Raw genomic sequence first — 24,031 nt, forward strand, 5'->3', positions numbered from 1 at the left:
AAATACATATATTTGACATGGATGGACCTTATAAACCAGACTTTTTAGGATGAAGCTAAGAAAAAGGTAATGGTTTAATGAACTCGAGTAGCCTTTTTAAAAAAAAGAAAAACACGAGCGGCAAGCAGTATGATTAAGTATAAATCATTTACAAGTGATTGCAATTTTTGAACAATATTTGCTGTTCAACATTACACGTTTGTTTTTCCTATTTTATGGTTGAACTGTTCCATTCTCTGTTCACTTACCACAAGAATTTCTTTTCTAAAATGGCCGCATTTCGTACTGTGGAGGCGCCATATTGAGCGTAGAAACGTTTCTATAGTGAACTCGCAATTAGGCGGGGCATCGGTGCAAGAGGACCTCGCCCTTTTGTGATTGGTCGTTACTCAGCTACGCGTGCCGTGGCTATACCGGCTGGCCAATCCGCATACCCATGACTATCTGTGGGTGTTGTGACCCCTGGTGGCGGGAAATCTAGGCGAAGTTTTCGCGCCATTCGCTTAGAGCAGTGAGTCGGGCAGAAGGAAGACCAGCGGCTCTGCCATCTGATCGCAACAACCAGCACCGCCCGATAGCTAATTCTTCCCGTTACCTACACCCCTTGAACCGCCAGCATGGCCGCAGCTCCGCAGACTGATTTGGTGGACGACAGGGAAATGCGCGAGGCGCAGCGAGACTACTTGGATTTTCTGGACGATGAGGTGAGTCCGACTTGAGCCAGGAAAGAGAACAAAGAGACCCGGCCTGAGATGTGAGTTTCTCGCGACAGGGGCGACGCATGACCTGATCCGTGTTGCAGTCCCGCCACGTCCCCCAACCAGTTATTTAGTATTTCGGTTCTTCGCTCCCGTTACGGCCCCTGACGTCTCGGCGCCCACCTACTTCCCCCAAAGTCTTCACCCCCGCCACCAACGCGATACCGTCTTACCCAGGGAGCCCTTCCCGTCCAAGGCAGCCTCTCTTTACCAGCGGTTCCCCCTGCCAGCGCATGACAGTAACTGCCTTTACTCTCCTGCGCGAGAGCATCCTTGTGTTCACCCCTCCCATTGACTAAGCAAAATTCCAATGCTACCTCTCCCCCCTGTTCCCAACCGTCCTCGTTTTCTCCTGAGCCTAACTGAAGCGTGCTCCCTGTGGGGCTGTATTAAATAAAACTTAAAACCTAATTACCGCGAACCTTCATTACTACACACTCCACTAAAGCCACCTAAAGAGTTCGCCATATCTCCCGGGTTTCCCGCCTACCAGACCTCTAGGCTTACCACACACACCATCCTTGCGTTGTTTACCGATCTCGTTATTCACGGAGACACTTCTGAAGTTATAATGGAGTGCTGGATTTAAATTCTAGTGTTCCTTCATTTCCTGGCATTGTGCAAGTTGTTTCTGCTACCTGGCCACCTTACTGATGTGCAGACTCTGTTGATATGGCTTTTCCATGACACTTTTATTTTAAGCGCACGATCCACTTTAGGTTATTTGGTTTTGATATGCTGGTCATACATTTAACTTGTTGCAAACCTCAAGAGTGGTTAAGGCGGAGCACGTTTCTTGCTTGCAGCGCGCTAGTTGGCTAGAAGTGGCGAAGGGCATCCTTATAGTTAGATCGACCACCATTCTTAGGACTCTAGGTTAATAATGTAATTAATGCGACTATTTCGGTATATAGGTCTCCGTAAGGACTTTTGCGATTGTTCTGATCGTCCTTCGGACTTACCTGCTATTATTTACCCATAATGTATTACGATTGCAGGAAGACCAGGGGATCTATCAGAGTAAAGTCCGAGACATGATCAGTGACAATCGATTTCGCCTGATAGTGAATGTGAACGATCTACGCAAGAAGAACGAGGACCGGGCCAACCTGTAAGTAATGCAGCTTAACGTCTGTGGAACATCCGTGTGGTATGAGAGTGGGAGATGAGTGTTTTAGCCTCCATTTTGGAACCGCGGCCTGCTGCCACCGTTCACGTTCAAGATGTCTGGGCATTAATACATGCTACGCCAATACACCACCTTAGTAGGAGACGGGGAAAAGTAATCTTACAAGTAACCCTCGCCCACTCTAATAGTGGCGTGCTTCATCGGGTTCAACCTGGCCCCTAGAAATCGGGATGGGCTCAACCATATTCCAGGGAGCTCTTTGAACATTACTATCTGGGGAGAGGCATAACTACTTAATTAACATACACGCACCTTAGCACAAATTTTGTCTATGCCTTACATTTTTTGCTTTGCATGTACTTACTGTGATGCAAGTATATTTGCATGCTTACAAATAAATATGCATGCAATTCAAAGAGGCATAATGTCACCGAGAAGTGCTAGAAAAGCAACCCCCTCCCCGTGACGAATGCCCAGGATCTATAAAGGCCAGTAGTGAAGGCAATGGTTAATTTAAAAAAAGTGCCAGAGCTTTTCAGGAGGCAACTTGCACAATCTCATTTTTCCTGTTAGCGCTGCCTAAAACGGAGCTAACTATGGAAGTGGGGAGTGGATGTCAAGTCATAAAATTTATATAGCGCACTACATACCCAGAGGGTCTCAAGGCGCTTAGGGAGGGGAGGATCTGGGCAACAGAGTTCAAGTCTCGGCATTGTCTCAACATCCTGTGATTCTGGGCAACTTGCTTAATCTCCCTGTAAATGGACGTGTCCTTAAATGGCGCTTGTGAAAAGCGCTGGTGTTGATGATTACTTGCCGGTTTTGAGCACTGGAAACCACTGGTTCACATTAAGCACAGTGTAGGCCAGAAACATGCTGGTGTTTTAAAGGTCATAGGACCACAACATCCTGAGTGTCCCTTACATAGTTATTTTTAATCTTTCCCATTCTCTTCGTGATACCTTAGGGTTGGATGAGGAATTTTGTTTATTTGATAAGTCCTTCTAGATGGGAATATTTAAAGAGCTCCCAGGATTGTGGTCGAGCACACCCTGACTTTTAGAGTTACGGGTTAACCAGAATATGAAGCATGCCACTACTAGAGTGGACATGGGTTACTTATTTAAACAAAATGCCCCCCCCCCCCCCCGTCTTCTACAGAGATTGTGAATAAGCATTGCACATATTAACCCCCCCCCTTCTGAAAGTTGCCTTTAAGGCATCCCGTTTTGGTTAATGTACAGTTTATAGGAACCACATCTCCCTCCTCCTTTGAGACACAAAAGGATCTCCCCAACCTTCCTGGTTCAAAAGGTCTCCTGACCTCCCATACCAGAGTTTTGAGTAGTACCATGTGAGAGCCAGGTCATAGGTTCCCTGGATGTAGGGAGCAGAAGTGGAATGCAGTTAACCTGTGCAAGGCATACCTTAATCTAACACCAAGGACGAACAGTCCAACATGTTTAATCTCCACACATTGCTACTGTGCTTACTGTTCTGATTTGCTCAATTCTAACCCTATCTTTTGTTTTTCTGACAGCCTTGTGAACAATGCCTTTGCAGAGCTCATTGCCTTCCAGCGGGCGCTCAAAGACTTTGTTGGCTCCATTGATGCCACCTACGCAAAGCAGTATGAAGAGTTCTACATTGGGCTGGAGGGCAGCTTTGGCTCCAAGCATGTTACCCCTCGCACTTTAACCTCGCGCTTACTAGGCTGCGTAGTCTGTGTCGAAGGGATTGTCACCAAATGTGAGTAGTGAGTTTACACCCTTGACTGCAACCTTGGAAAGTCCGCTTTCGAATCAGTTGTGTAATATAAATGGTTTAAGTATGGTTAACAGTGGCCCACAGCTCTGGTTTACCCAACTTAAAAACTAGTCTACCAGCCCCATCAGGAGCATCTTTGCAGCCATTGTCCTGTGCCAGTAACTCTTGTTCTGCTAGACTTGCATGGCAGTGTTCAGATTCTTCCTTTTACTAAATTGGTCATTTGTAAGTACATATATTTTTGGCCGTGTTGTCTCAAAACAGCGGTGTTACTGAATGTTTGGGCAGGAAACGAGTCTTCTCGTTTTGGTAAACACTGCTCTCTGGGGGTCACATGATGATTATCGGTGCCAGTTTATAATTCACACTGTCTGCCCATGAAGGTGTAACTCCCTTTTACCTACCCTGCGATTGACAGGTCGAACCTGAAATTTTGTTCCATAGACGAGTAGTGATCGAGTGAACATTGTTGATGGTGACTTTACTGCGTTCTGAAGCTGTATTACCTAGTTCTGAATATTGTTTGTTGTCCTAGTGTTGAAGCATGTACTTTCCCTCATTTGTGCTTCTGTTTCTATTCTTAGGCTCTCTTGTGCGCCCCAAGGTTGTTCGCAGTGTCCATTACTGCCCTAATACCAAAAAGACAATAGAGCGGCAATACAAGGACATGACCAGTCTGGATGCCTTTCCCTCCTCTGCGGTCTATCCCACCAAGGCGAGTATTAGCTAACCTGACCAACCGTGACGGGCTGTGAATGATTGAACATAGATGTTTGGATTGCAAAAGGCTGGCATTAGAAATCCTTTTTCTCACGATGCCCCTTCACTGACGGAATTGGAAAGTGCGTCAACTGTCTCTGGGAAATATAACTGCTACCACTGCAAATTGCCCTTCCTTGGTGGATTTCAATCTAATGGAGGGTTGGAATGAATGTTGTGGTGTGCACCACAGTTAGTCACTATATTGTCATTTAAATCGAATGGTGCATGACAAATACAGTGTTAACTTAAACTGTTTAACAGATGCCTCCTTGGGGAAGATTCTCTCGCCAAAGAATGAACCCATGGTCCCTACACCTGTTGATTCAGCCGTCCCTAGATGCGTGTGGCTTGGACGTTCTCTTGGGGTTTGCAGAGTTTTGCATTGTTGGGTTTTCGGTTCACACAGGGGAATGGAAACCATGCTTTTTGTCAGTGATGTCAGAAGCTCACGGTCTAAACAATAGAATGAATGTGCACCAGCAATATATTGGGTCTAGTTCTTCATTCCACTTCATCAGATACCACAAACTATTCTTTTGTATCTGAAGTCTCTCTGACTTTCTATAACACGTGTATCAAGTAGGGCAGTATCGCTTTTTGTGTCTTCCAGTGCTCCTTTTGCATTTAAACATTCAGACCTTTTTTTTTTTTATTGATTGTAGGATGAAGAAAACAACCCCCTGGAGACGGAATTTGGTCTGTCTACATACAAAGACCACCAAACCATCACCATCCAGGAGATGCCAGAGAAGTCTCCTGCAGGCCAGCTCCCTCGCTCAGTTGATATCATTGTGGACGATGACCTTGTGGATATAGTAAAACCAGGGGATCGGGTGCAGGTGATTGGCACCTACCGCTGCTTGCCTGCAAAGAAAGGAGGATACACTTCTGGGACCTTCAGGTATCTTGAAGTATGGTTTTTTATCAAACTAATGTTCAGGGCTGGCATTACCGGATGAGATTTGACCCACAAATGATCTGTCCTTATGGTTTTTATTTTAACCAACACCGCTTTGCGAATTGCGCTTGGTTGCCTGAAGTGATAAACCTCCTGCGTCATATGGACAATTCTTGGTACTGATGTGTTTTTTTTCTTCTATAGAACCATCATGATAGCCTGTCATCTGAAGGAGCTGAATAAAGAGGAGCAGCCTCTATTCTCTGCTGATGATGTTGCCAAAATCAAGAAGTTCAGTAAAAGTCGCTCCAAGGTACTTATCGGGAGAAGTTTTCTGCCCACTTTAAGTTTTTCGTTTTTGGAACGTGAGAACTGCAGTCGCTTGTCATCAGCATGGACTTTCTGCACAGAATTGCTTTATATTGAACTAGCCCTCCACCTGTAATGACATTGGCCGCTAAAACGCACTTGAAATCTGTACCTACCATGTCCCACTGGACAACATTTTTGCTCCGCCCAAAGACACATAGTTTATTCATATAACTCCCATCTGCAATGTCAAAAAATGTTGAGGCTACCCTAAACGGAACTCTTTATTGGCATAACTACAACACACCAGAGAGAACCACTCCCACCTCACAAACACCACGTCCTAGTTAGAACACAACAAATGCCTAAGGGTTGAGAAACATTCATTTATGCTTATTATAAGAAAATACCTGTACTTTGGTTAATATAGGCTAGGTATGCGTTTTCTCCCACAGGGCTGCCCAGTGCTCAACGGGTATGTTAAAATTATATCTGTGCTTTTGTGTACCATATAACATTGCCACCATGCCAACACCCATACTACACAGTTGCTCAACAGCCCACTGGTCAACCCATACATCAAACCCAGTAATTCAAATTGCAGTCTGCCCTCATTAAGTCTGCGCCTACTATCCAGCAGCACATGTTGAGCAGTCCTGCAAAATACACCGGACTCCTGACACACTCACGAAAGCCATATCACCAGTGCCATGGAATACTTAGGCAACCCCTGTCTGCCCTGGGATCACAATTGTGAGCTGTTCACAGCACCAAGTAATTAATTTGATAACGTCACCCTGAGGATTTTCCCTGATGTTTTGGCGGGCAGCTCATGCCATATAGAATAGTTAAAATGAAATGCAGCAAAGTTAAATAGCTACTGCCTGTCCATAAACCCTACAGTACAAGGCTCCATGACCGGTTCAGTTTTTCACCTACCAATAAAAGCAAGTAGTCAAGGAAAATCTTATGTCCAGAGCAATCTCGCTATGAAAGCGCCAGTGCCAAACAAATAACAGAAGTGCACATGTGGTGATGGAATAGCCTTTTTATTGACATATTGGTGTCCTCGTTTTTCTATTGGAGACCTCCATCAAAGCAAGCTTTGCCAGGTAATATTTATATTTTCTTGTTCCATCAGGATATCTTCGAGCAGCTTTCGCGCTCTCTTGCTCCAAGTATTCATGGTCACGAGTATGTTAAGAAGGCCATCCTTTGCATGCTCCTTGGAGGTGTGGAGAAGATTCTGGAGAACGGGAGTCGCATCCGAGGCGATATCAATGTTCTGCTGATAGGTAAAACTTTATAAACTTAGACCTAGTGTTTTGATACTGTGTGGTCTACGGCTTCTAGCGTTTCTCTCCTGCTAATGTGTAGTGTTCATAAGCAGTCCTTTGGCCATCATGTCGCATGCATCGTATTAATTTCAGTATTGGCCAGTCATTTTTCTCTGAGCTCTTGGACAACACAACTGGATAATCTCGAAGGGACTGAACGGACAATGCTAATTGGGGGCGGGTTAAAAAAATTCCATGCACCAATCCAAGCTGTTTTTGGGCTTGTGCATCATTTTTGGGTGTTTAACAGGCTGCTGGATTGGTAGCTCACTGGACTAATGTCAGTCAAAATTAACTATATTTGGTTTGTCACAACCATAAAGTGTACATATACAAATTACAAATAGTAAAAAAAGATAAAATTCATTTTCTTAATTTTTTTAGTTCTAAAAAATTAAGACATTGTTTTCCTGTCCCCAGTCTTAAGCTACTTCGGCCTTTGAAAGAAGAGCCTCTACTTTCTTTATGAATTTTACCCCGCGGCATATCAAAATGTTCAAGCCCGCACCCATCCAGCTAGTAACAGCCTGTCTGCAGGTGCGGATCTGAAGGGCATTTAGAACGGATTTCAGCAAAGTTCTTCTCATCTTTTATTGACTCTCACGTACACATTAAATGGCATAAGGTTTCCGTGTGGTACCCACATAGTCTACATCTTATTTTTTGTTGTGTGTTTTTCCACGATGGTATCAAATCTTAAGAAAAATGGTCGCCCAGTCTAAAAGCCATCAATTTCATTTTTAAAGATAGCCGGAAGTGTGCCACGAGGTAAGGTTGCGGTTTTAATCCTTTGTATGAGTTTAATACGGTCCATGCGTGTCGACGTTTGGCCAAGATCATTTTGTCTTCTACCAAGGATAGAGCCTTTGTATTCAATTTACAAATTTCAGTGGACTAATGAACCCACTCCAGGGCCCGTCTGTCCCCTGGGTCGCATGTCCACTCGGACGTTCATTCTAATGAGGTTTACAATGAGTCAGATTTAAGTTTGGAAACCAAAACCTGTTATTTTAGCCCCAAGAGACTTGTGTGAACGTCTGCATTAAAAAATACCATGTCATGTACATGATTTTCTGGAGGCACATTGCATGTATAAAGGCCAGTTCTTCTAAAATCTAAACCATGATAATGGTACTCTTGAGCAGAAGTGTGTTACACTGAATATTGCCCCAATTGTACCAGAAGGCTTCAGAATCTAATTGATTGTCGTGGAATGCCATGTATGTTACTTTCCGTTGCTAAGCTCATTGGCTTTGACCCTAGTCTGTAATAATGACTGTAACATAACCTTTTTTGTTAAATTTTAGGTGACCCCTCTGTCGCGAAGTCCCAGCTTCTTCGGTATGTTCTCTGTACTGCTCCTCGTGCCATTCCCACCACTGGGCGGGGGTCCTCTGGTGTTGGTCTGACTGCTGCAGTCACCACCGACCAAGAAACCGGTGAGTAGCCACAAGGCGCATTTTGTGCACACTCTTCTGTGCATTGAATTGATTACTGCATACACACAGTTACTACATCTCAACCCCTGGTATGAATGTCTGTTTTCTGGCGCGTCCTTCCTGCAGTGCTCTCCAGGCACTTCAGTACTTGTGTATGCTCTTACTTTATTGTGGTATGTTCCCAGTAGCTTTCTCTAACTACTCATAGTGGATGAGTTTATAGGTGCCTTCCGCTGCTGAAGGCAGCACTAACCCACAATAGGCCCCCATCTTTGTTTTTTCTAAATCGGGGTGGGAGGGTGTTACTAGCAACCAAGAGTAGCACACTTTTATTTATATGCATCTTTCTAGCTTGCAGATGTTTAGTGGCTGTGGGTTTGAAAACGGCCCAGTTCTTTGCTAGTGAACCAGTGGAGGGTTTTTATAAAGTTTTTCAAAGTAGTAAAACCAGTAGAGGAGGGAAGAGTCCGAGCAGAGGGGGTCATACTGGACCCAGAGGGCTGAATGCACCAGGCATGTAACTATTTGGCTTGCAAGTCACACCTCCAAAATGGTACTTTTAAGTTCGTGTTTTTTAAAAAACATTTTTTCTATTACTCTGTGGGGTGACATTAAGTTTCTGAACTTGAAAGTATTTGAGAATTTCCCCCTTTACATGATTTAATGTTGCAGTGAATAAAGCAAGAGTGCGAGGTAAACATGTTAATCAGGTTGATCAGTGTGTGTATATTTTCAACTTGATTAAACGGACTTGGGGAAACTTATTCCAGGAAGTGGCCAGCACCCTGTTGGAGGCAATTGAATCGAGTTGAAAAACAGACCACTAGGAATCAGTTTGCTTTCCGCTTCAAGCCTTCATGGGTATAAGCGAAGTAATCTTGGCTATTGAGACACTGTTCTGATTAGTGGATACCCCCTTTAAAAATAAAGAATAACATTCTCTTTGCCTAGTCCAGCCTTTCTGGCAACTAATTCTAGAAGTTTTCTCCACTGCTCCTGGGTACACAAATATTCCTTCATTTTATTTCTCTGGGGAAAGGGTTCAATCGGACAGGATTTGCAAATAATGCAGAGCTGCAAAATTAAGAGGAACTGGACTTTGTAGTAGCCCTGTGACTATCCTTGCATGTCTTACTTACACCAACCTTGAAATCTAATAGTGTTGAAAGCTATGCAAGTTTAATGCTTTGCCATTCATGTTCCTTCAGGTGAAAGGCGTCTAGAAGCTGGTGCCATGGTGCTAGCTGACAAAGGTGTGGTCTGCATTGATGAGTTTGACAAGATGTCCGATATGGATCGTACAGCCATCCATGAGGTCATGGAACAGGGTCGCGTCACTATTGCAAAGGCTGGGATCCATGCACGCCTGAATGCCCGCTGCAGTGTACTGGCTGCAGCCAATCCAGTCTATGGAAGGGTGAGTCTGATATAACCGTGTCTACTGCTCTGCCTACTCACACCCTGCAGTTGCTTACTGAAGTGCGTGGTTTGCTGGTGTGAACTGATTGTTTCTCTTGCAGTATAACCAATATAAAACTCCCATGGAGAACATTGGCCTTCAAGACTCCCTGCTTTCCCGATTCGACCTGCTTTTCATCATGCTTGACCAGATGGACCCAGAGCAGGATCGTGAAATTTCAGACCATGTGTTGCGCATGCATCGGTACAGGGCAGCCGGGGAGCAAGATGGAGATGGTACGTTCATCTGGGAAGCAACTCATTGCTTGGTTTGTGTGGCGCAACAAAACCTTTCCCATTACTCACTTCCATTATTGACTGGTTGAGCGTACATTGCTTCTGAATTTTGCTAGGTTGCTTCTTGGCGACCATACAAGTCTAGTATTAGGGTGGTACAACTACTGAATGTTGCCCATGGTTGTGGACATCTGTTTAAAATGGGGATCAGTCCATTGTCTTTTATTGCATAGTTTGACTATCGGCAACTTTTCCCATATAATTCAGGAAAGCACACCATCACATTAGACCATCAAATGCTAGTCTTATGTCAGAACATGCTGCCTTTTGAATTACATTGCTACTAATGATGTGAATGTAGAACTGTGACATGTTTCAGCCCCCCCTCCCACTTTTTTGGGGAGCTTAAGTTGTACTGATATTATTGCCTATTTAAGATTTATTGTATGCTGTTCTAGGTTTATGCAGAATTCTATACTTGATGGCTGTTAATTTTTGTTCTAGAACAAGTGTGAACTGGGCTCTATTTTCTTTTCAGCTATGCCATTTGGAAGTGCTGTTGACATCTTAGCCACTGAAGACCCCAACACCACTCAAGAAGAACAAGAAGAGCTGCAGGTGTATGAGAAGCACGACAACCTGCTGCATGGCTCCAAGAGGCGCAAGTATGTATGGATTGTTTACAGCTCAGTCATTTTGTTAGCTTTTTAGGGACAGTGTTAACCTGAATTCTTTGTTACTCCTGCAGGGATAAAGTGGTCAGCATGGAGTTCATGAGAAAATACATACATGTGGCTAAGATGGTCACTCCAGTGCTGACCCAGGAAACTTGTACCTACATCGCCGACCAGTACTCTCGGCTGAGGAGCCAGGACCAGATAAGCTCAGATCTTGCAAGAGTGAGTGTTGGAGCAGATACTAGATCCATGACTAGATGGCTATATACCCTTGCCACATCGTATGCTGTTTTTGCAACCTTGCCAAGCTATGGGTTGGCAGCTGATAGTATGAGGGAAGAAGCTAAACTGTACCTTTAATCAATCAAAGCATTTATATAGCGCACTACTCACCCAGAGGGTCTCAAGGCGCCAGGGGAGGGGGGGTCCGCTACTGCTTGAACAGTCAGGTCTTGAGTTGCTTCCTTAAGGCACACCTTCTCCTAATTTGAGGCACTTCTGCTTGCTGCCCAATTTTCTACTTCAGGATGTATTTCTTGTCCACTTATCTGAATCGGGCACCTGGTAAAACTGTGGTCCTTGCGCACTGCTAATTAATAGCCTGTATAGGTGGCAGTTCTTTTCTTACTGCAGGCATACATAGCAAGGTGGAGCCCACCCTCTCATCAAGCAGGTTCTGGCTTAATTGCAGTCATTTCTGGCAAACGCCTTTGCTTCAAATAAAATCAGACCTCCCATATATAGGATTCCTTTGGGCTTTGCCTATTAAAGCTGGAACAACGCACCAGTTTTCACCTTGCCATCATTGGAATCCACCTTCCCATAACCAGTTCGTTCATGTCCTACTTTTAATTGTAACACAGTAGTGCTTTACTCTGCCTACTGTTGCATTATAGAACCTGTTTGTAACCTTATATAATGGAGCCTTCTTTCAATTCCCGCCTCGGCGGGTCTTGGGCTCAATTTCCTCGTACCTGATAATTCTCACCTCGTTGCCTATTATGATCATGAGCCCCACTCTGCACCTCTGTGCAATAGCTTGCTTAATCTCTACAATGGCCCCAACAACGCTGAGGATGCCTGATTTCACCTTGGGCGTGCCCAGGAGTGTCAAGTCAAGTCAATAAATTTATATAGCGCGCTACATACCCAAAGGGTCTCAAGGCGCTTGGAGAAGGGTGGGGAATTACTTGTCAAATATCCACGTTTTAAGTTGCTTTCTGAATGCTAGGTGGTTCTGAGTAAGGCGAAGGTGAGTGGGAAGTGAGTTCCAGGTTTTAGCTGCCAGGTAGGAGAAGGATCTACCTCCCATGGTGGTTTTGTTGATGCGAGGTACAGTGGCAAGGGCTTGGTTGGCGGATTGTAGCTGGCGGGAGGGGGTGTAGGAGGACAGTCTTGTGTTGAGGCATTCGAGTCCGATTTCGTAGAGCGCTTTGTGTGCGTGGGTTAGGAGCCGGAAGGTAATCCTTTTATTGACGGGGAGCCAGTGGAGGTTTTTCAGGTGTCCAGAGATGTGATCTTTACGTGGGATGTCTAGTATGAGCCTGGCTGAAGCGTTCTGGATGCGTTGGAGTTTTTTCTGGAGTTTTGCGGTGGTACCGGCGTAGAGGGTGTTTCCGTAGTCCAGACGCCTCGTGACCAGAGCGTGGGTGACTGTTTTTCTAGTTTCGGTGGGGATCCAACAAAATGTTTTTTTGAGCATGCGAAGAATGTTGAAGCAAGATGAAGAGACGGCGTTGACTTGTCTGTTCATCGAGTGAGGAATCCAGGATGACGCCCAGGTTCCGTGCGTGGCCCGTCGGGATGGGTGCTTTTCCAAGGGCCTCTGGCCACCAAGAGTCATCCCAGGCGGAGGGGGAGGTGCCTAGAATGAGGACTTTTGTTTTGTCTGAGTTCAGTTTCAGACGGCTGTGCTTCATCCATTCGGCTACTTCTTTCATTCCTTCATGCAGGTTGGTTTTGGCGGTGTTAGGGTCTTTGGTGAGTGAGAGGATCAGTTGAGTGTCATCAGCGTAGGAGATGATGTTGAGGTTATGTTGGCGTGCGATGGCCGCGAGGGGGCTCATGTATACGTTAAAGAGGGTGGGGCTGAGTGAGGATCCTTGTGGTACGCCGCAGATGACTTCAGTGGCCTCTGACTTGAATGGTGGAAGGCGGACTCTCTGGGTTCTTCCGGTGAGTACAAGCCCTGAGAAGCCTCCGGGTAGTCGTGCGCTATATAGGTGCGTAATTATCATTCTAGTGATTGCAACGCTGCTTCTTTTTCGGATATCTTAGTCCTAGCCCCTTTGTAGGTCTTGGCTCTGAATCTAGCCATTCCCCCATGTTTTGTATGAGTATATTGGGGTCTCACCATATTGATGTTTCCTCCTGAGCGGACTTTTGTCTCTTGTCTAATTTCTACATATTTCTTTCTAGACTTCCCCTGTTACAGCCCGTAGTTTGGAAACAATGATCCGTTTGGCTACTGCCCACGCCAGGGCGCGAATGTCCAAGACCATTGACCTCGAGGACGCAGAGGTTGCCGTGGAACTTATGCAATTTGCCTATTTCAAGAAGGTAAGTATTTGGATGACTCAATAATTCATTTTTTTTGGTCCCTACACCAGAATTTCACTGAGCAGCTGAAGAATAGGTGGCATTGTGCCCATTCTTCCCCAAGCCTGCCAGCCACCCCAAAATAGTCATATAACTGCAAGTATTTTGATTTACTAAAAACCATGAGCGATAGCGGAGTCTGTTCCTGCTTAGAACATTTTTTCTGTTCTGACATGTCACCTGGAAATGGCTTGAGGTTTTCCATGGGAATCTCGTTGATATTTTATAAATGGCAGAATGTCTTGGTATAGTTAAAGATGTCCTCCTAATTACACAATTCTGTTGAATTGGATAGAGGGCAGAACTCTCCACCCTGGTAATGCCATTCAAAAGAATGGCATGCTAACTTTTGACCACTTTCTACTTCACTCAAAGGATGTTACAGACCTGGTTAGCTCTATGCTTTGGCCTCTTTGTAGTGTGCTGTCCTGTTGCACTACCCCTGTAACTGCTGCATTGCAAAAGAAATAATAGATTTGATTGTCTAATGTAAATGTAGTAGTCACTTTCACAAAATCCACACAAGACAGGCAGAAAATCAAGAAAAATAAAATCCTCTAGGCTGCAGAAAGAGAAGACCAATACAGTTAAACGAGTATGGCAGGTCTCAGCTCCAGTATGCTGATATACTCCCTGCATAACCATCTGACATAACTTGGCAAATTGGGTGCCTTTCCAGCAAAGGCTGAAACGTCCAAGGCAGAGGAACTTAACCGGATTAAGCTACTGCAAAGGTGCTCCTTCGCCTTCAAATCACTGATGCTATTCTACCACATCCGTGCCCCGTAGGAAGATTAGTTTTTACCATCTTATTGGCTACAGAAACAAACTTTGATTCTCCAGCCCCATATTCCAACTTAACTTTTCTTCCAACCAGGAAGTGAACATCCTGGTTAAACTACTATTTCTAAGACTTAAAAGTTTTCTCCTCTGCTTGATGTAATGAGTCCATAGAAAAATTGAAGGGGTTGGCACCCATGGAAAAATTTCTGCATTCCAGGGAAATTGTACGTAAAGTATGAACACCAAGTAAAACCTTGCGTAGACTCCAAACTTTGAGAATAGGAGTGTATGGCTTTTGTAGCTACTGCTTTTCATTGGAACAGTACTGTAATCTACATTTAGATGAGTGTCTGGTAGCCGGCACTGGAAGGGCCAGATTTCAAACACTGAAGCTGTATTTTTTTTCGTTGTTGTCCTTCTGCTGTAACGGTTTCCAATACTATCATCTATGGGAGATAGTCCATTATCACCAAGTAGGATTGGGGAAACTTATGAGCGATCAAATGATACAAAGCATGGTATATACTGATAAACAGCATTAATGAATCCGTTTTGGAACTGAAGGTAATCCCTAAAATACTTTCCAGTTAGTTTTACTGAAGCCTGACTAAGCACTCCTGTTCTAATTGTTAGAACTGCTACTATAACTTATCTTTTGCACCTCCTGTTTGCATTTTTATTTCTGGTTTTGTGTTTTTTTTTTTATTTCTTCCCAAAATGAGTGGCAGCCGTCCGGTTATTTGTAAATGCATAGATGGTTTGACATGCACCATTGAGACTCAACCTGGCTCAACATCATCCTTGGTGCAATTGCTGTCTGGTCAGTTTATTAAGAACCAGGTAGTAATTTTTTGCTCGTCACTCCTAGGTACTTGAGAAGGAGAAGAAGCGCAAGAAGAGGGATGAAGGGACAGACACAGAGGGTGAGGAAACGACACAGGAGGAAAAGGAAGCTCGTAAAAAGAGGTAAGCGCAAGTTTAACGATGCTAATCATTTAGTTCTTAACATTCCCTCAAAGTGGGATATGGGTTGGGCTGCTACCTTCCACTGGGAAATGTACAGGCCACATGCCATTTGTTCGTTTTTATATTCTGGAAAGGAAAGATCCAGTAGGCGAGTTTACATAAAATTCCTTTTATAATGAAAGACCAACTAGAAGTTAGTTGGCATTCAAGTCAAGTCAAGTCAGAGAATTTATATAGCGCACTACATACCCAGAGGGTCTCAAGGCGCTTAGAAAGGGGAGGAGTATTACTTGTCAAATATCCACGTTTTAAGTTGCTTTCTGAATGCTAGGTGGTTCTGGGTAAGGCGAAGGTAAGCGGGGAGTGAGTTCCATGTTTTAGCAGCCAGGTATGAGAAGGATCTGCCTCCCATGGTGGTCTTGTTGATGCGAGGAACAGTGGCGAGGGCTTGGCTTGAAGAACGTAGTTGGCGGGAGGGGGTGTAGAAGGACAGTCGTGAGTTGAGGCATTCTGGTCCGATGTCGTAGAGTGATTTGTGTGCGTGGGTTAGCAGTCGGAAAGTGATCCTCTTATTGATGGGTAGCCAGTGGAGGTCATTAAGGTGATCGGAGATGTGTTCATTGCGTGGGATGTCTAATATGATCCTGGCTGAGGCGTTTTAAATTCGTTGGAGTTTTTTCTGGAGTTTAGCGGTAGTGCCTGCGTAGAGGGTGTTTCCGTAGTCCAGTCGGCTTGTGACCAGAGCATGGGTGACTGTTTTCCTTGTTTCGGTGGGAATCCAGCGAAATGTTTTTCTGAGCATGCGAAGAATGTTGAAGCAGGAAGAGGATACGGCGCTGACTTGTCTGTTCATTGAGAGTGAAGAATCCAGGATGACGCCTAGGTTCCGTGCGTGGTCTGTCGGGATGGGTGCTTTTCCGAGGGCTTCCGGCCACCAGGAGTCGTCCCATGCAGAGGGGGATGTACCTAAGATGAGGACTTCAGTTTTGTCTGAGTTCAGTTTCAGACGGCTTTGTTTCATCCATTCGGCAACTTCTTTCATTCCTTCGTGTAGGTTAGTTTTGGCGGTGCTGGGGTCATTGGTGGGAGAAAGGATTAGTTGAGTGTCATCCGCGTAAGAGATGATGTTGAGGTTGTGTTGGCGGGCGATGGCCGCGAGGGGGCTCATGTATACGTTGAAGAGGGTGGGGCTGAGTGAGGATCCTTGTGGTACGCCACAGATGACTTCAGTGGCTTCGGACTTGAATGGTGGGAGGCGGACTCTCTGGGTTCTTCCGGTGAGGAACGAGGTGATCCATTCAAGTGCTTTTCCTTGGATGCCGATGTTATTGAGGCGATGTAGGAGGGTGCTGTGGCAGACTGTGTCGAATGCTGCAGAGAGGTCGAGGAGGATGAGGGCGACTGTCTCCATTGTCCAGTAGAGTTCGAATGTCGTCTGTTGCTGCGATGAGGGCGGTCTCAGTGCTGTGTTTTGCTCGGAAGCCAGATTGTGAGGAGTCGAGGGATTTGTTGGCTTCGAGGAAGGCGGCGAGCTGGTTGTTGACAGCTTTCTCGATGACTTTGGCCGGGAATGGTAGGAGCGAGATGGGGCGGTAATTTTTGAGTTCTGTGGGGTCCGCTGTGGGTTTTTTCAGAAGGGCGGTGAGTTCAGCGTGTTTCCAGCTCTCAGGGAAGGTTGCGGAGTTGAAGGTTGATGACGTCTCGGAGGTGCGGTGCTATGACTGAGTCTGCTTTGTTGAAGATGTGGTGAGGACATGGGTCTGTGGGGGATCCTGAGTGGATGGAGTTCATCAGGCGGATGGTGTCCTCAGTGGAGATTGGGTTCCAGTCGTTAAGGGTGTTCACGGGGGGAGAGTGTTCAGCATATGGTTGGGCGGGTTGGTCTCCGGGTTGGTTGTCGAAGCTGTTGTGGATGTCTGCAATCTTGTTGTGGAAGAATGAGGCTAGGGAGTCGCAGAGGGCTTGAGAGGGGGTGATGTCGTTGGAGTTGGCCGAGGGATTGGAAAATTCCTTGACGATGTTGAAAAGTTCCTTGCTGTTGTGGGCGTTGTTGTCAAGTCGATCCTTGAATGCTGTTTTCTTGGCCTTTCGGATTAGTTGGTGGTGAGTGCGGGTGGCGTTTTTGAAGGCGTCCTTGGAGCTAGTGGTTGGGTCTTTTTTCCAGGCCTTTTCAAGGGAGCGGCAGAGTTTCTTGGACTTCTTAAGATCATCGTTGAACCATGAGGCCTTTTTGCTGCCAGGTTTGCTTTGACGTTTTTTCAGTGGTGCTAAGGTGTCGGCGGTGTTGGATAACCATAGGGTGAGGTTGGCGGCGGCTTCGTTTGCGTTAGAAGAGTGGGCTGGGGTGTTTAGAAGGAGCGACGCGGAGATCTGGTCCGTGGTGATTTTGTTCCAGTTTCTTTGCAGAGTTGGTTGGAGGTGGTTGGTAGGTTTTGGTTTGTTGTAGGTGAAGTGAACGCAGCTGTGGTCAGTCCAGAGGAGATCCGTAGTGTGGCTGAAGGAGACATGATTGCTGGAGGTGAAGATGGGGTCGAGTGTGCGACCAGCGATGTGGGTGGGGGAAGTGACTAGTTGAAGTCCGAGGTTGGCGAGGTTGTCTAAGAGGGTGGCGGAGTTGCTGTCGTTGATCTTTTCAAGGTGAAAGTTGAGGTCTCCCAGAAGGATGTAGTCTTTGGAGGGGAGCGCGTGTGGAGTGATGAAGTCTGTGATGTCTTCACTGAATTTTGCGCGGGGTCCTGGTGGTCTGTAGAGGAGGGTGCCTCTGAGTGTGGTCTTGGGGTCGATGTGGATCTGGAAGTGGAGGTGTTCGGAGTTAGCGAGGTTGGCGTCAGAGCTGGTTGAGATGCGGATTGATTTCTTATGGACGATAGCGATTCCTCCTCCTCCTGTGTGGTCGGTGCGGTCAGTGTAACACTGTAAACAAGTTCCTAGCACCCTATCCCTACTGAACCCTATACTAACATTTAGCAGAAGCAGGAAATAGCTAGCCCATAAATCGAGTTTCTTAGGACTTATTGAATAGCTTACCTTTTCTCAGTATGCAATGACTGTTTAACTATTCTGTCGCAGCCTTTTCCCTGGAATGGGAATCAATACCAGGCAGTCTACTTCCCTGTTTTTTGAGCAGCCCCTAACTGGGGCTTTTTAATAGTTCTGTCCTGAACCCTCCTAGTTAATGGTTGGATATACCTGAGTTTTTATACTAAGTTTGCCATTTTTATCTCGTATTTCTAAGTTGGCGAGACTAAAGACGCTACAAGACAAAGTATTCAGATAAATGCAGCATCTCTGTTCATTTGCAGATGTTTAGCCATCACTGTAGGTGTCCCTGTTTAACATAGTGGCAACCTGTAACAAGCATTGGAAATGCAATAGGTCTCGCATTAGAAAAGTTGGAGCTATTGGTCTTGTAAATGACAAATATTTTATTTATTTGTTGGTTTTTCAAATAGCTAAATTGATAGCTTTGTCATTTACAACGCCAATAGTTATAACTTTCGCGAATGTGACACCTATAGCATTTTGAATGCAACATGTTTTGTATTTACGTGACATAGATGGCAGCTCTGGTCGTTAGGCCACATCTCTAGAGAGCAGGAGAGTGCAGCAGGTGTGTGAGGGTGTGTGAGGATGAGGGTGTGGGTGAGTGAGGGTGAGTGAGGATGTTTGAGGGTGTGCATTGAGCTTAAAAGTCACGGGCACTGCAAGGAATCGCCACGATTCCTTGCAAGTTGGTTCAAGAGTGGATAAGCCCCCATAGTCTCGCAAGCTCGATGCGCATGCGCATCGACAGGCGAGACCTACAAATGGCAGCCTAGATAGTGGGCGGATATGATAACAATCCTGTACGTTTCAAGCTTCATGCGTTCTATTATGTGCTTGCCAGAAAGAGTGATAGAGTTGACTTTTAAATGGGTCCTGTGGATGTTAAAGGCAATTTTGTGGGTCCACATATAAGTGGACATCCCCTCTTCATGGCTAGTCAGGCAATCGTGTATGTCCTTCCATTCTATGTTCCCTTAACCCAAGCAGCCTTGCCTCCTTTTCATAGGTGTGGTTAACGTCTTTGGACTCGAGTATCCAATCTTGTTGTCCCCACTTTACGAACATTAATAACAGCCATAAATTGAGGGACATCTTGGAGCCACCATCGCATCTGTTTCTCAATCTATTGCCCATACCAAACTCTTTGGTTTGGTTCCCTAGATCGATGCAAATTAAGAGTAGATTTCTCAACCACACATCAGTCTCTGCGACAATTACGTTGTAGCATTCTGTTAGTCTATTGAAGCATGTACAGGAAAGGTGCAGATTCTACATTTGCTATACAGCACACCACACATTTCAAGGTCGACCAACTTCCATCTAAACGGTTGGACTCTGATAATTAACCACACTTGACACTAATGGCTCTTGCTTGGCGCGCCGATAACTTTCCATGATGGCCCTTGGCATACCCTTAATTTTGTGACAAATTTGCCTGGAACGCCCATCAGCCTTTTGCTTTATATGTTTTACATATTTACACTTTGTCAGTTTGAATTTGATCAAAGTCACATTTCTACTTGCCGATTGATATGCAGCCTAACAGATCAGAACTGGCCGTAAAAAAATTGCGTAGGAAATTGGAAAACTGCTCTTTTGTGAATTATCAGAAAATTGGGCTGCGTTGGACAGTAATGTTTGTAGGTTTGGCCAAATGTTCAATCATGCTGCCTGATATTGTAGACCACGTTTTGGCATTGTACAGTTTTGCATTGTACAGTTTCTTTGACATGTACTGGTAGTCAAGTGTGGTGTGTTGAGCTTCTAGCAGACGGTACATAATGTATATTAGCAATTTCTGTTTTTAAAAGTGGCCTTTATTAATGTTTGGTAACCATGGCACAAGTATTCACTTGGAACTCATTTATAGAAAAGATTGAAGTGATAGATTTGAGTGGAATTATTCTGTACCAACATTTTAGTTCAACTTTTTATGACCGAATAATTCCTGTCTTGATTAGATCTGTATAAACCTTAATTACAAGCCTGTATCTTGTGTACTTTGATTCCGCCGAACCAAATTTTACTTTTCTTTGAAAAAGACAAATATGCAGTCTTTAGACTCGTAAAAATGTAAGTGAAAGATTTTTTTGTGGGAAAAGTAAGCCCCAGGTGAAGGAATGGCTGAGTAGGAGAGGCCCTACCCACTCTGTTGGGGATCACTGTCAGTATAGGGATCAGGAATATTTGATGGCCATCAGTTAATCCCATCTTCGATCAGGAGAGTGGTTATTCTGAACAATTGGGAATCATCTTGTCCCAAACATGGGCTACATTTTTTTAGCCTATCCTTGCACATGAAGTACTGTAAAGCCTCTTTACAGGAGCAACATGGGATATCATGCCCTCGTGATTTGGCACTAGCTGCCACCTTCGTGATTAACCTGAGCCTACCAGTGACCATTACACTCTGGGCTTGGTCACCATACCCCTAGTGGTCCCCAAGGGAGTGGGTAGGGCCTCCCAAAACTGCCATCCCCAGGTTACCAGAGTCCTATTGAGACTCTAGTATTTGAATTTAGGCTCAAAAAGCCGCAGACACAAAAAATACAGAGACTGCCTAATTGTCTAAGAATGAAGTTCGGTTCAGCTGAATCAAAATACACCAAGATACTTCTCTTACAATGTTTATATAGATTAAACCAAGACAAGAATATTTCGTTCATAAAGTTGAACTAAAATGGTGGTATAGATGTAAGCCCATGCAGAATTGTCACTACAATCTTTTCTTGAATTGAGTTCCATGTGAATACTTGTTCCAAGGTTACTTGATACCGGTGTTCACATGGACATTAGGCTTGCTTTTGTTTTCGTTAAACAGTAACTGTTGGGCCTATTTGGTGCTTGTACATTCTGATAGCTAGGCTTTTTTGATGAATTCGCATGGTCTCCTTTCTAGGCGGAAGAGCCGCTCAAAGGACGGCAAGGAAAAGGATGCTGGCGATCAGAAGGATAGTGAACATGATCCCTACGAGTTCAGTGATGCAGAAGACGAGCTGCCAGCAGGTAACATGCTCGTGTTTCTCAACCCAGTTGTGTAGAAAAAGACAAACCATGAACTGAGCCAAGTTATGAGTGTCGCATTCTGGTGGCACGTGTTCCCCTTTTATGAATTTGAAAGTGTTAATTTGCGTTTCAAGCAGTACAAATCGTTTTTTCAAAAGTAAAAAGCACATGAAGCATTACCCTATTCTAAAGTGTGTTCTGCCCTAGCTGATTTTGATAAGTATCACTTCTGCCAGTTGCATTCTTGCCTGTACCAAAAAAAAGAATGCAGCAAATAGATGTAAAAGTAATCCCTGACCCTTCTCCTCCAGAGGTGCAAGTGATATAGGTACACATAGGACTTTGTTTATTTTGTAAAGGCACTTAACTTGAGTGGATGACAAATCGCTTTGCGTGTAGGGGCTAAGCTTCCCTTATGTATATTGCGCTAAAACTTTTTTTAGCCCTTTCATAAATTATCACTGTGAAGTGGTTGGGCAAACAAGGTTTTTGAAAAATGGTTCTGTATTTAATGCCCCCTCCAAGTTGCTCAAACCTTTCTTCTCAATTGGTCAGCAGTTCAGTGGCAATCCTGCATTGCCAGCTTTTACTTTAAAAAACTTTTTCAAATCTTTTTCCTTCATTGGCCTTACTGCCAATAATTACTCATTGTATGCTTTGTGTAATCTCAGAAGTACCATTGATTTGTAGCTTTACTTGCCCCCTCTCCTTAGCACTCAAAAATGAAAAATCAATGCAAGTCTATATAAATAACTGTGCTAGGTGCCCGATGGACCAGTGGAGTCTGAGCTGTTGCTGCCCCTTTTTAACAGCATTTTATTTTCTTGACACAGTGAAGGTAGCTACTCCCAAAGCCCCTGAACCTTCAGAGGAGCAGCCAATGGACACAAGCGAGGCCAAAAAGACAGGCTTAGCGGATGAGAGGTGAGTTCTTCCCTTGTAAAAAAAAATTTAAAAAAAAAAAAAGCCTGGATATTAGTAGTTTGAAATGTTTTTTAGTCGGATGGGCCGGCTAAATTACCGATTAAATTGCCCTGCATGTTGCAATAACGTGCATGGCACTACTTTAGGAAAACAATTTGTCTTCAGTATCTACAATGGTGATTTGCATTAGGTAGGCAACACCATAATTTAAAGGGCCATCCAGTGTAGACTGTTCTTTACACAGCCCTCGGTCTCTTACTCGCGCGAACAGTAGCCCAGCCTTGGTCTGCCCAGCCTTGGTCTGCCCAGCCTTGGTCTGCCCAGCCTTGGTCTGCCCAGCCTTGGTCTGCCCAGCCTTGGTCTGCCCAGCCTTGGTCTGCCCAGCCTTGGTCTGCCCAGCCTGTGACATAAATCCCCCGGATGGACCTCTAAGGTGTTTGGAATACAGCTTAATTGTGCACTCTGACACTGTCCCTACTGGCAAGATTCAAGCCCTTTTGATATGGTGGATATTGTTATAGACCTACTGTAGTATGTTTGCAAAGTAGTTGTCTAAACTCGTGAGGGTACAGATTTTGTGTTCTGGTCCAAAAATTCTTTGCCTGTATTCTTCTTTCTCGGATGGCTTATGTGTAACATGACTTACTCTTCATTTTTTTCCTTATTCCCTGTCCTTTAGGCTGAAGCAGTTCAAAGCTGCACTTCTGGATGCCTTCAAGGCTGCGCACGCCCAGTCGATCACCATGCGGAACCTGATGGATGCCATCAACAAGGACAATGCAAGTCCCTTCTCCAAAGAGGAGGTCCAGGCTGCACTGGACCACATGCAGGATGCCAACCACATCATGGTGTCAGACGAGATCATCTTCCTGATCTGAGCCAGTCTGGCTGGACTTAAAACTTTATTTTAAAGAAGCAAAACTTTATTTTAAAGAAGCAAAAAACTATCTTGGAAAAAGAGGCAATCCAAAATGCCAGTATTTTACAGACTCTTGACGAATGACACAATTTTAAGTTTTTAAGAATTCAGCCTCCAAGTTATATTTTGCTTTAGAAATATTTTAAAGCATGAAAGTCTAGGAGAAGCCTTCTTTCACTGGTTGAAATGTTTCATTGGCTCAAGCACATCTAAAAGCCATTGTTCAAAGAGCTGCTCTTGCAAAACATGCATCCCTCTAATCCTGGTGTATTGTGGGTCTGCACAATTGAGCCCTCATCTCGGTGATGTGGGTTCCTTTTTTCTTTATCCTGCAGCATTTACGGCTAGACTGATTGCTTCTAATGTTTTATTCAGCTCTGTGGTCCGGTTTCTGTACTGCAAGTTGTGCCTGAAAGACGACTGGGGTGATTGGTGGATTAAATGTCCATGTGCCTCATTACAAACCGTTTTAATGAGTTTGTTTCAAACAAAATTGTACTGGGATGCTCAAAATGTAATACCACAAGTTTGGTAGATATTTTTTTGTACTGAAGTTAATGTACAACCGTGACGTGCTACAATGCCAGGTTGTTAGAGCAGCTTAGCGTTGGTGTTCTAATACTTCACAGTGAAATTGTACGTTTCAGTATACTTTATTAAGAGGTGGTTAAATATGGACTAAACAGAGTCCTATGCTTTTAACCCAAGTCGCAGGTGCAACTACATGCTTGCATTAACCACTGCTTCAACTGAGGTGAAACTATACAAACTGTATATAGTTTAAGTCTAGCACCACCGAAAATAGTGAGTTTCTTGCTTTATTGAAAAGCTTGCAATTGTTCCTGTAATTGTATAAAATTTATACAGCTATTTTGGTTACACTTGCTTTGTATCCAAGTAGTGCTGGCACCGCATGTAAAAAAGCTGCTTATTTTAATGTCATGTCCTTTGCATAATTGTTTTAAGAAACAATGTTAAAGTAAAATTTGAGTTGAGAAATAAAAGTTCTCATTGTACAA

At 44.5% G+C, this 24,031-nt stretch overlaps 1 protein-coding gene across 1 annotated transcript; it reads left to right on the forward strand.

The window, feature by feature from the left end:
* The first annotated feature begins 488 nt into the window (after positions 1–488).
* Positions 489–24,031, forward strand: MCM3 (minichromosome maintenance complex component 3). The gene is made up of 17 exons (XM_086926199.1): positions 489–704; positions 1,757–1,869; positions 3,428–3,636; positions 4,239–4,369; positions 5,079–5,317; positions 5,519–5,627; positions 6,765–6,918; positions 8,268–8,399; positions 9,608–9,816; positions 9,920–10,094; positions 10,633–10,759; positions 10,843–10,993; positions 13,190–13,330; positions 15,021–15,118; positions 21,063–21,169; positions 22,003–22,093; positions 22,773–24,031. The coding sequence occupies exons 1-17, from the start codon at positions 618–620 to the stop codon at positions 22,969–22,971; spliced, it is 2,472 nt and encodes an 823-aa protein (XP_086782325.1). The 5' UTR covers positions 489–617; the 3' UTR covers positions 22,972–24,031.

Source organism: Lissotriton vulgaris, chromosome 6, assembly GCF_964263255.1.
Source record: "Lissotriton vulgaris chromosome 6, aLisVul1.2, whole genome shotgun sequence".
Lineage (NCBI taxonomy): Eukaryota > Metazoa > Chordata > Amphibia > Caudata > Salamandridae > Lissotriton > Lissotriton vulgaris.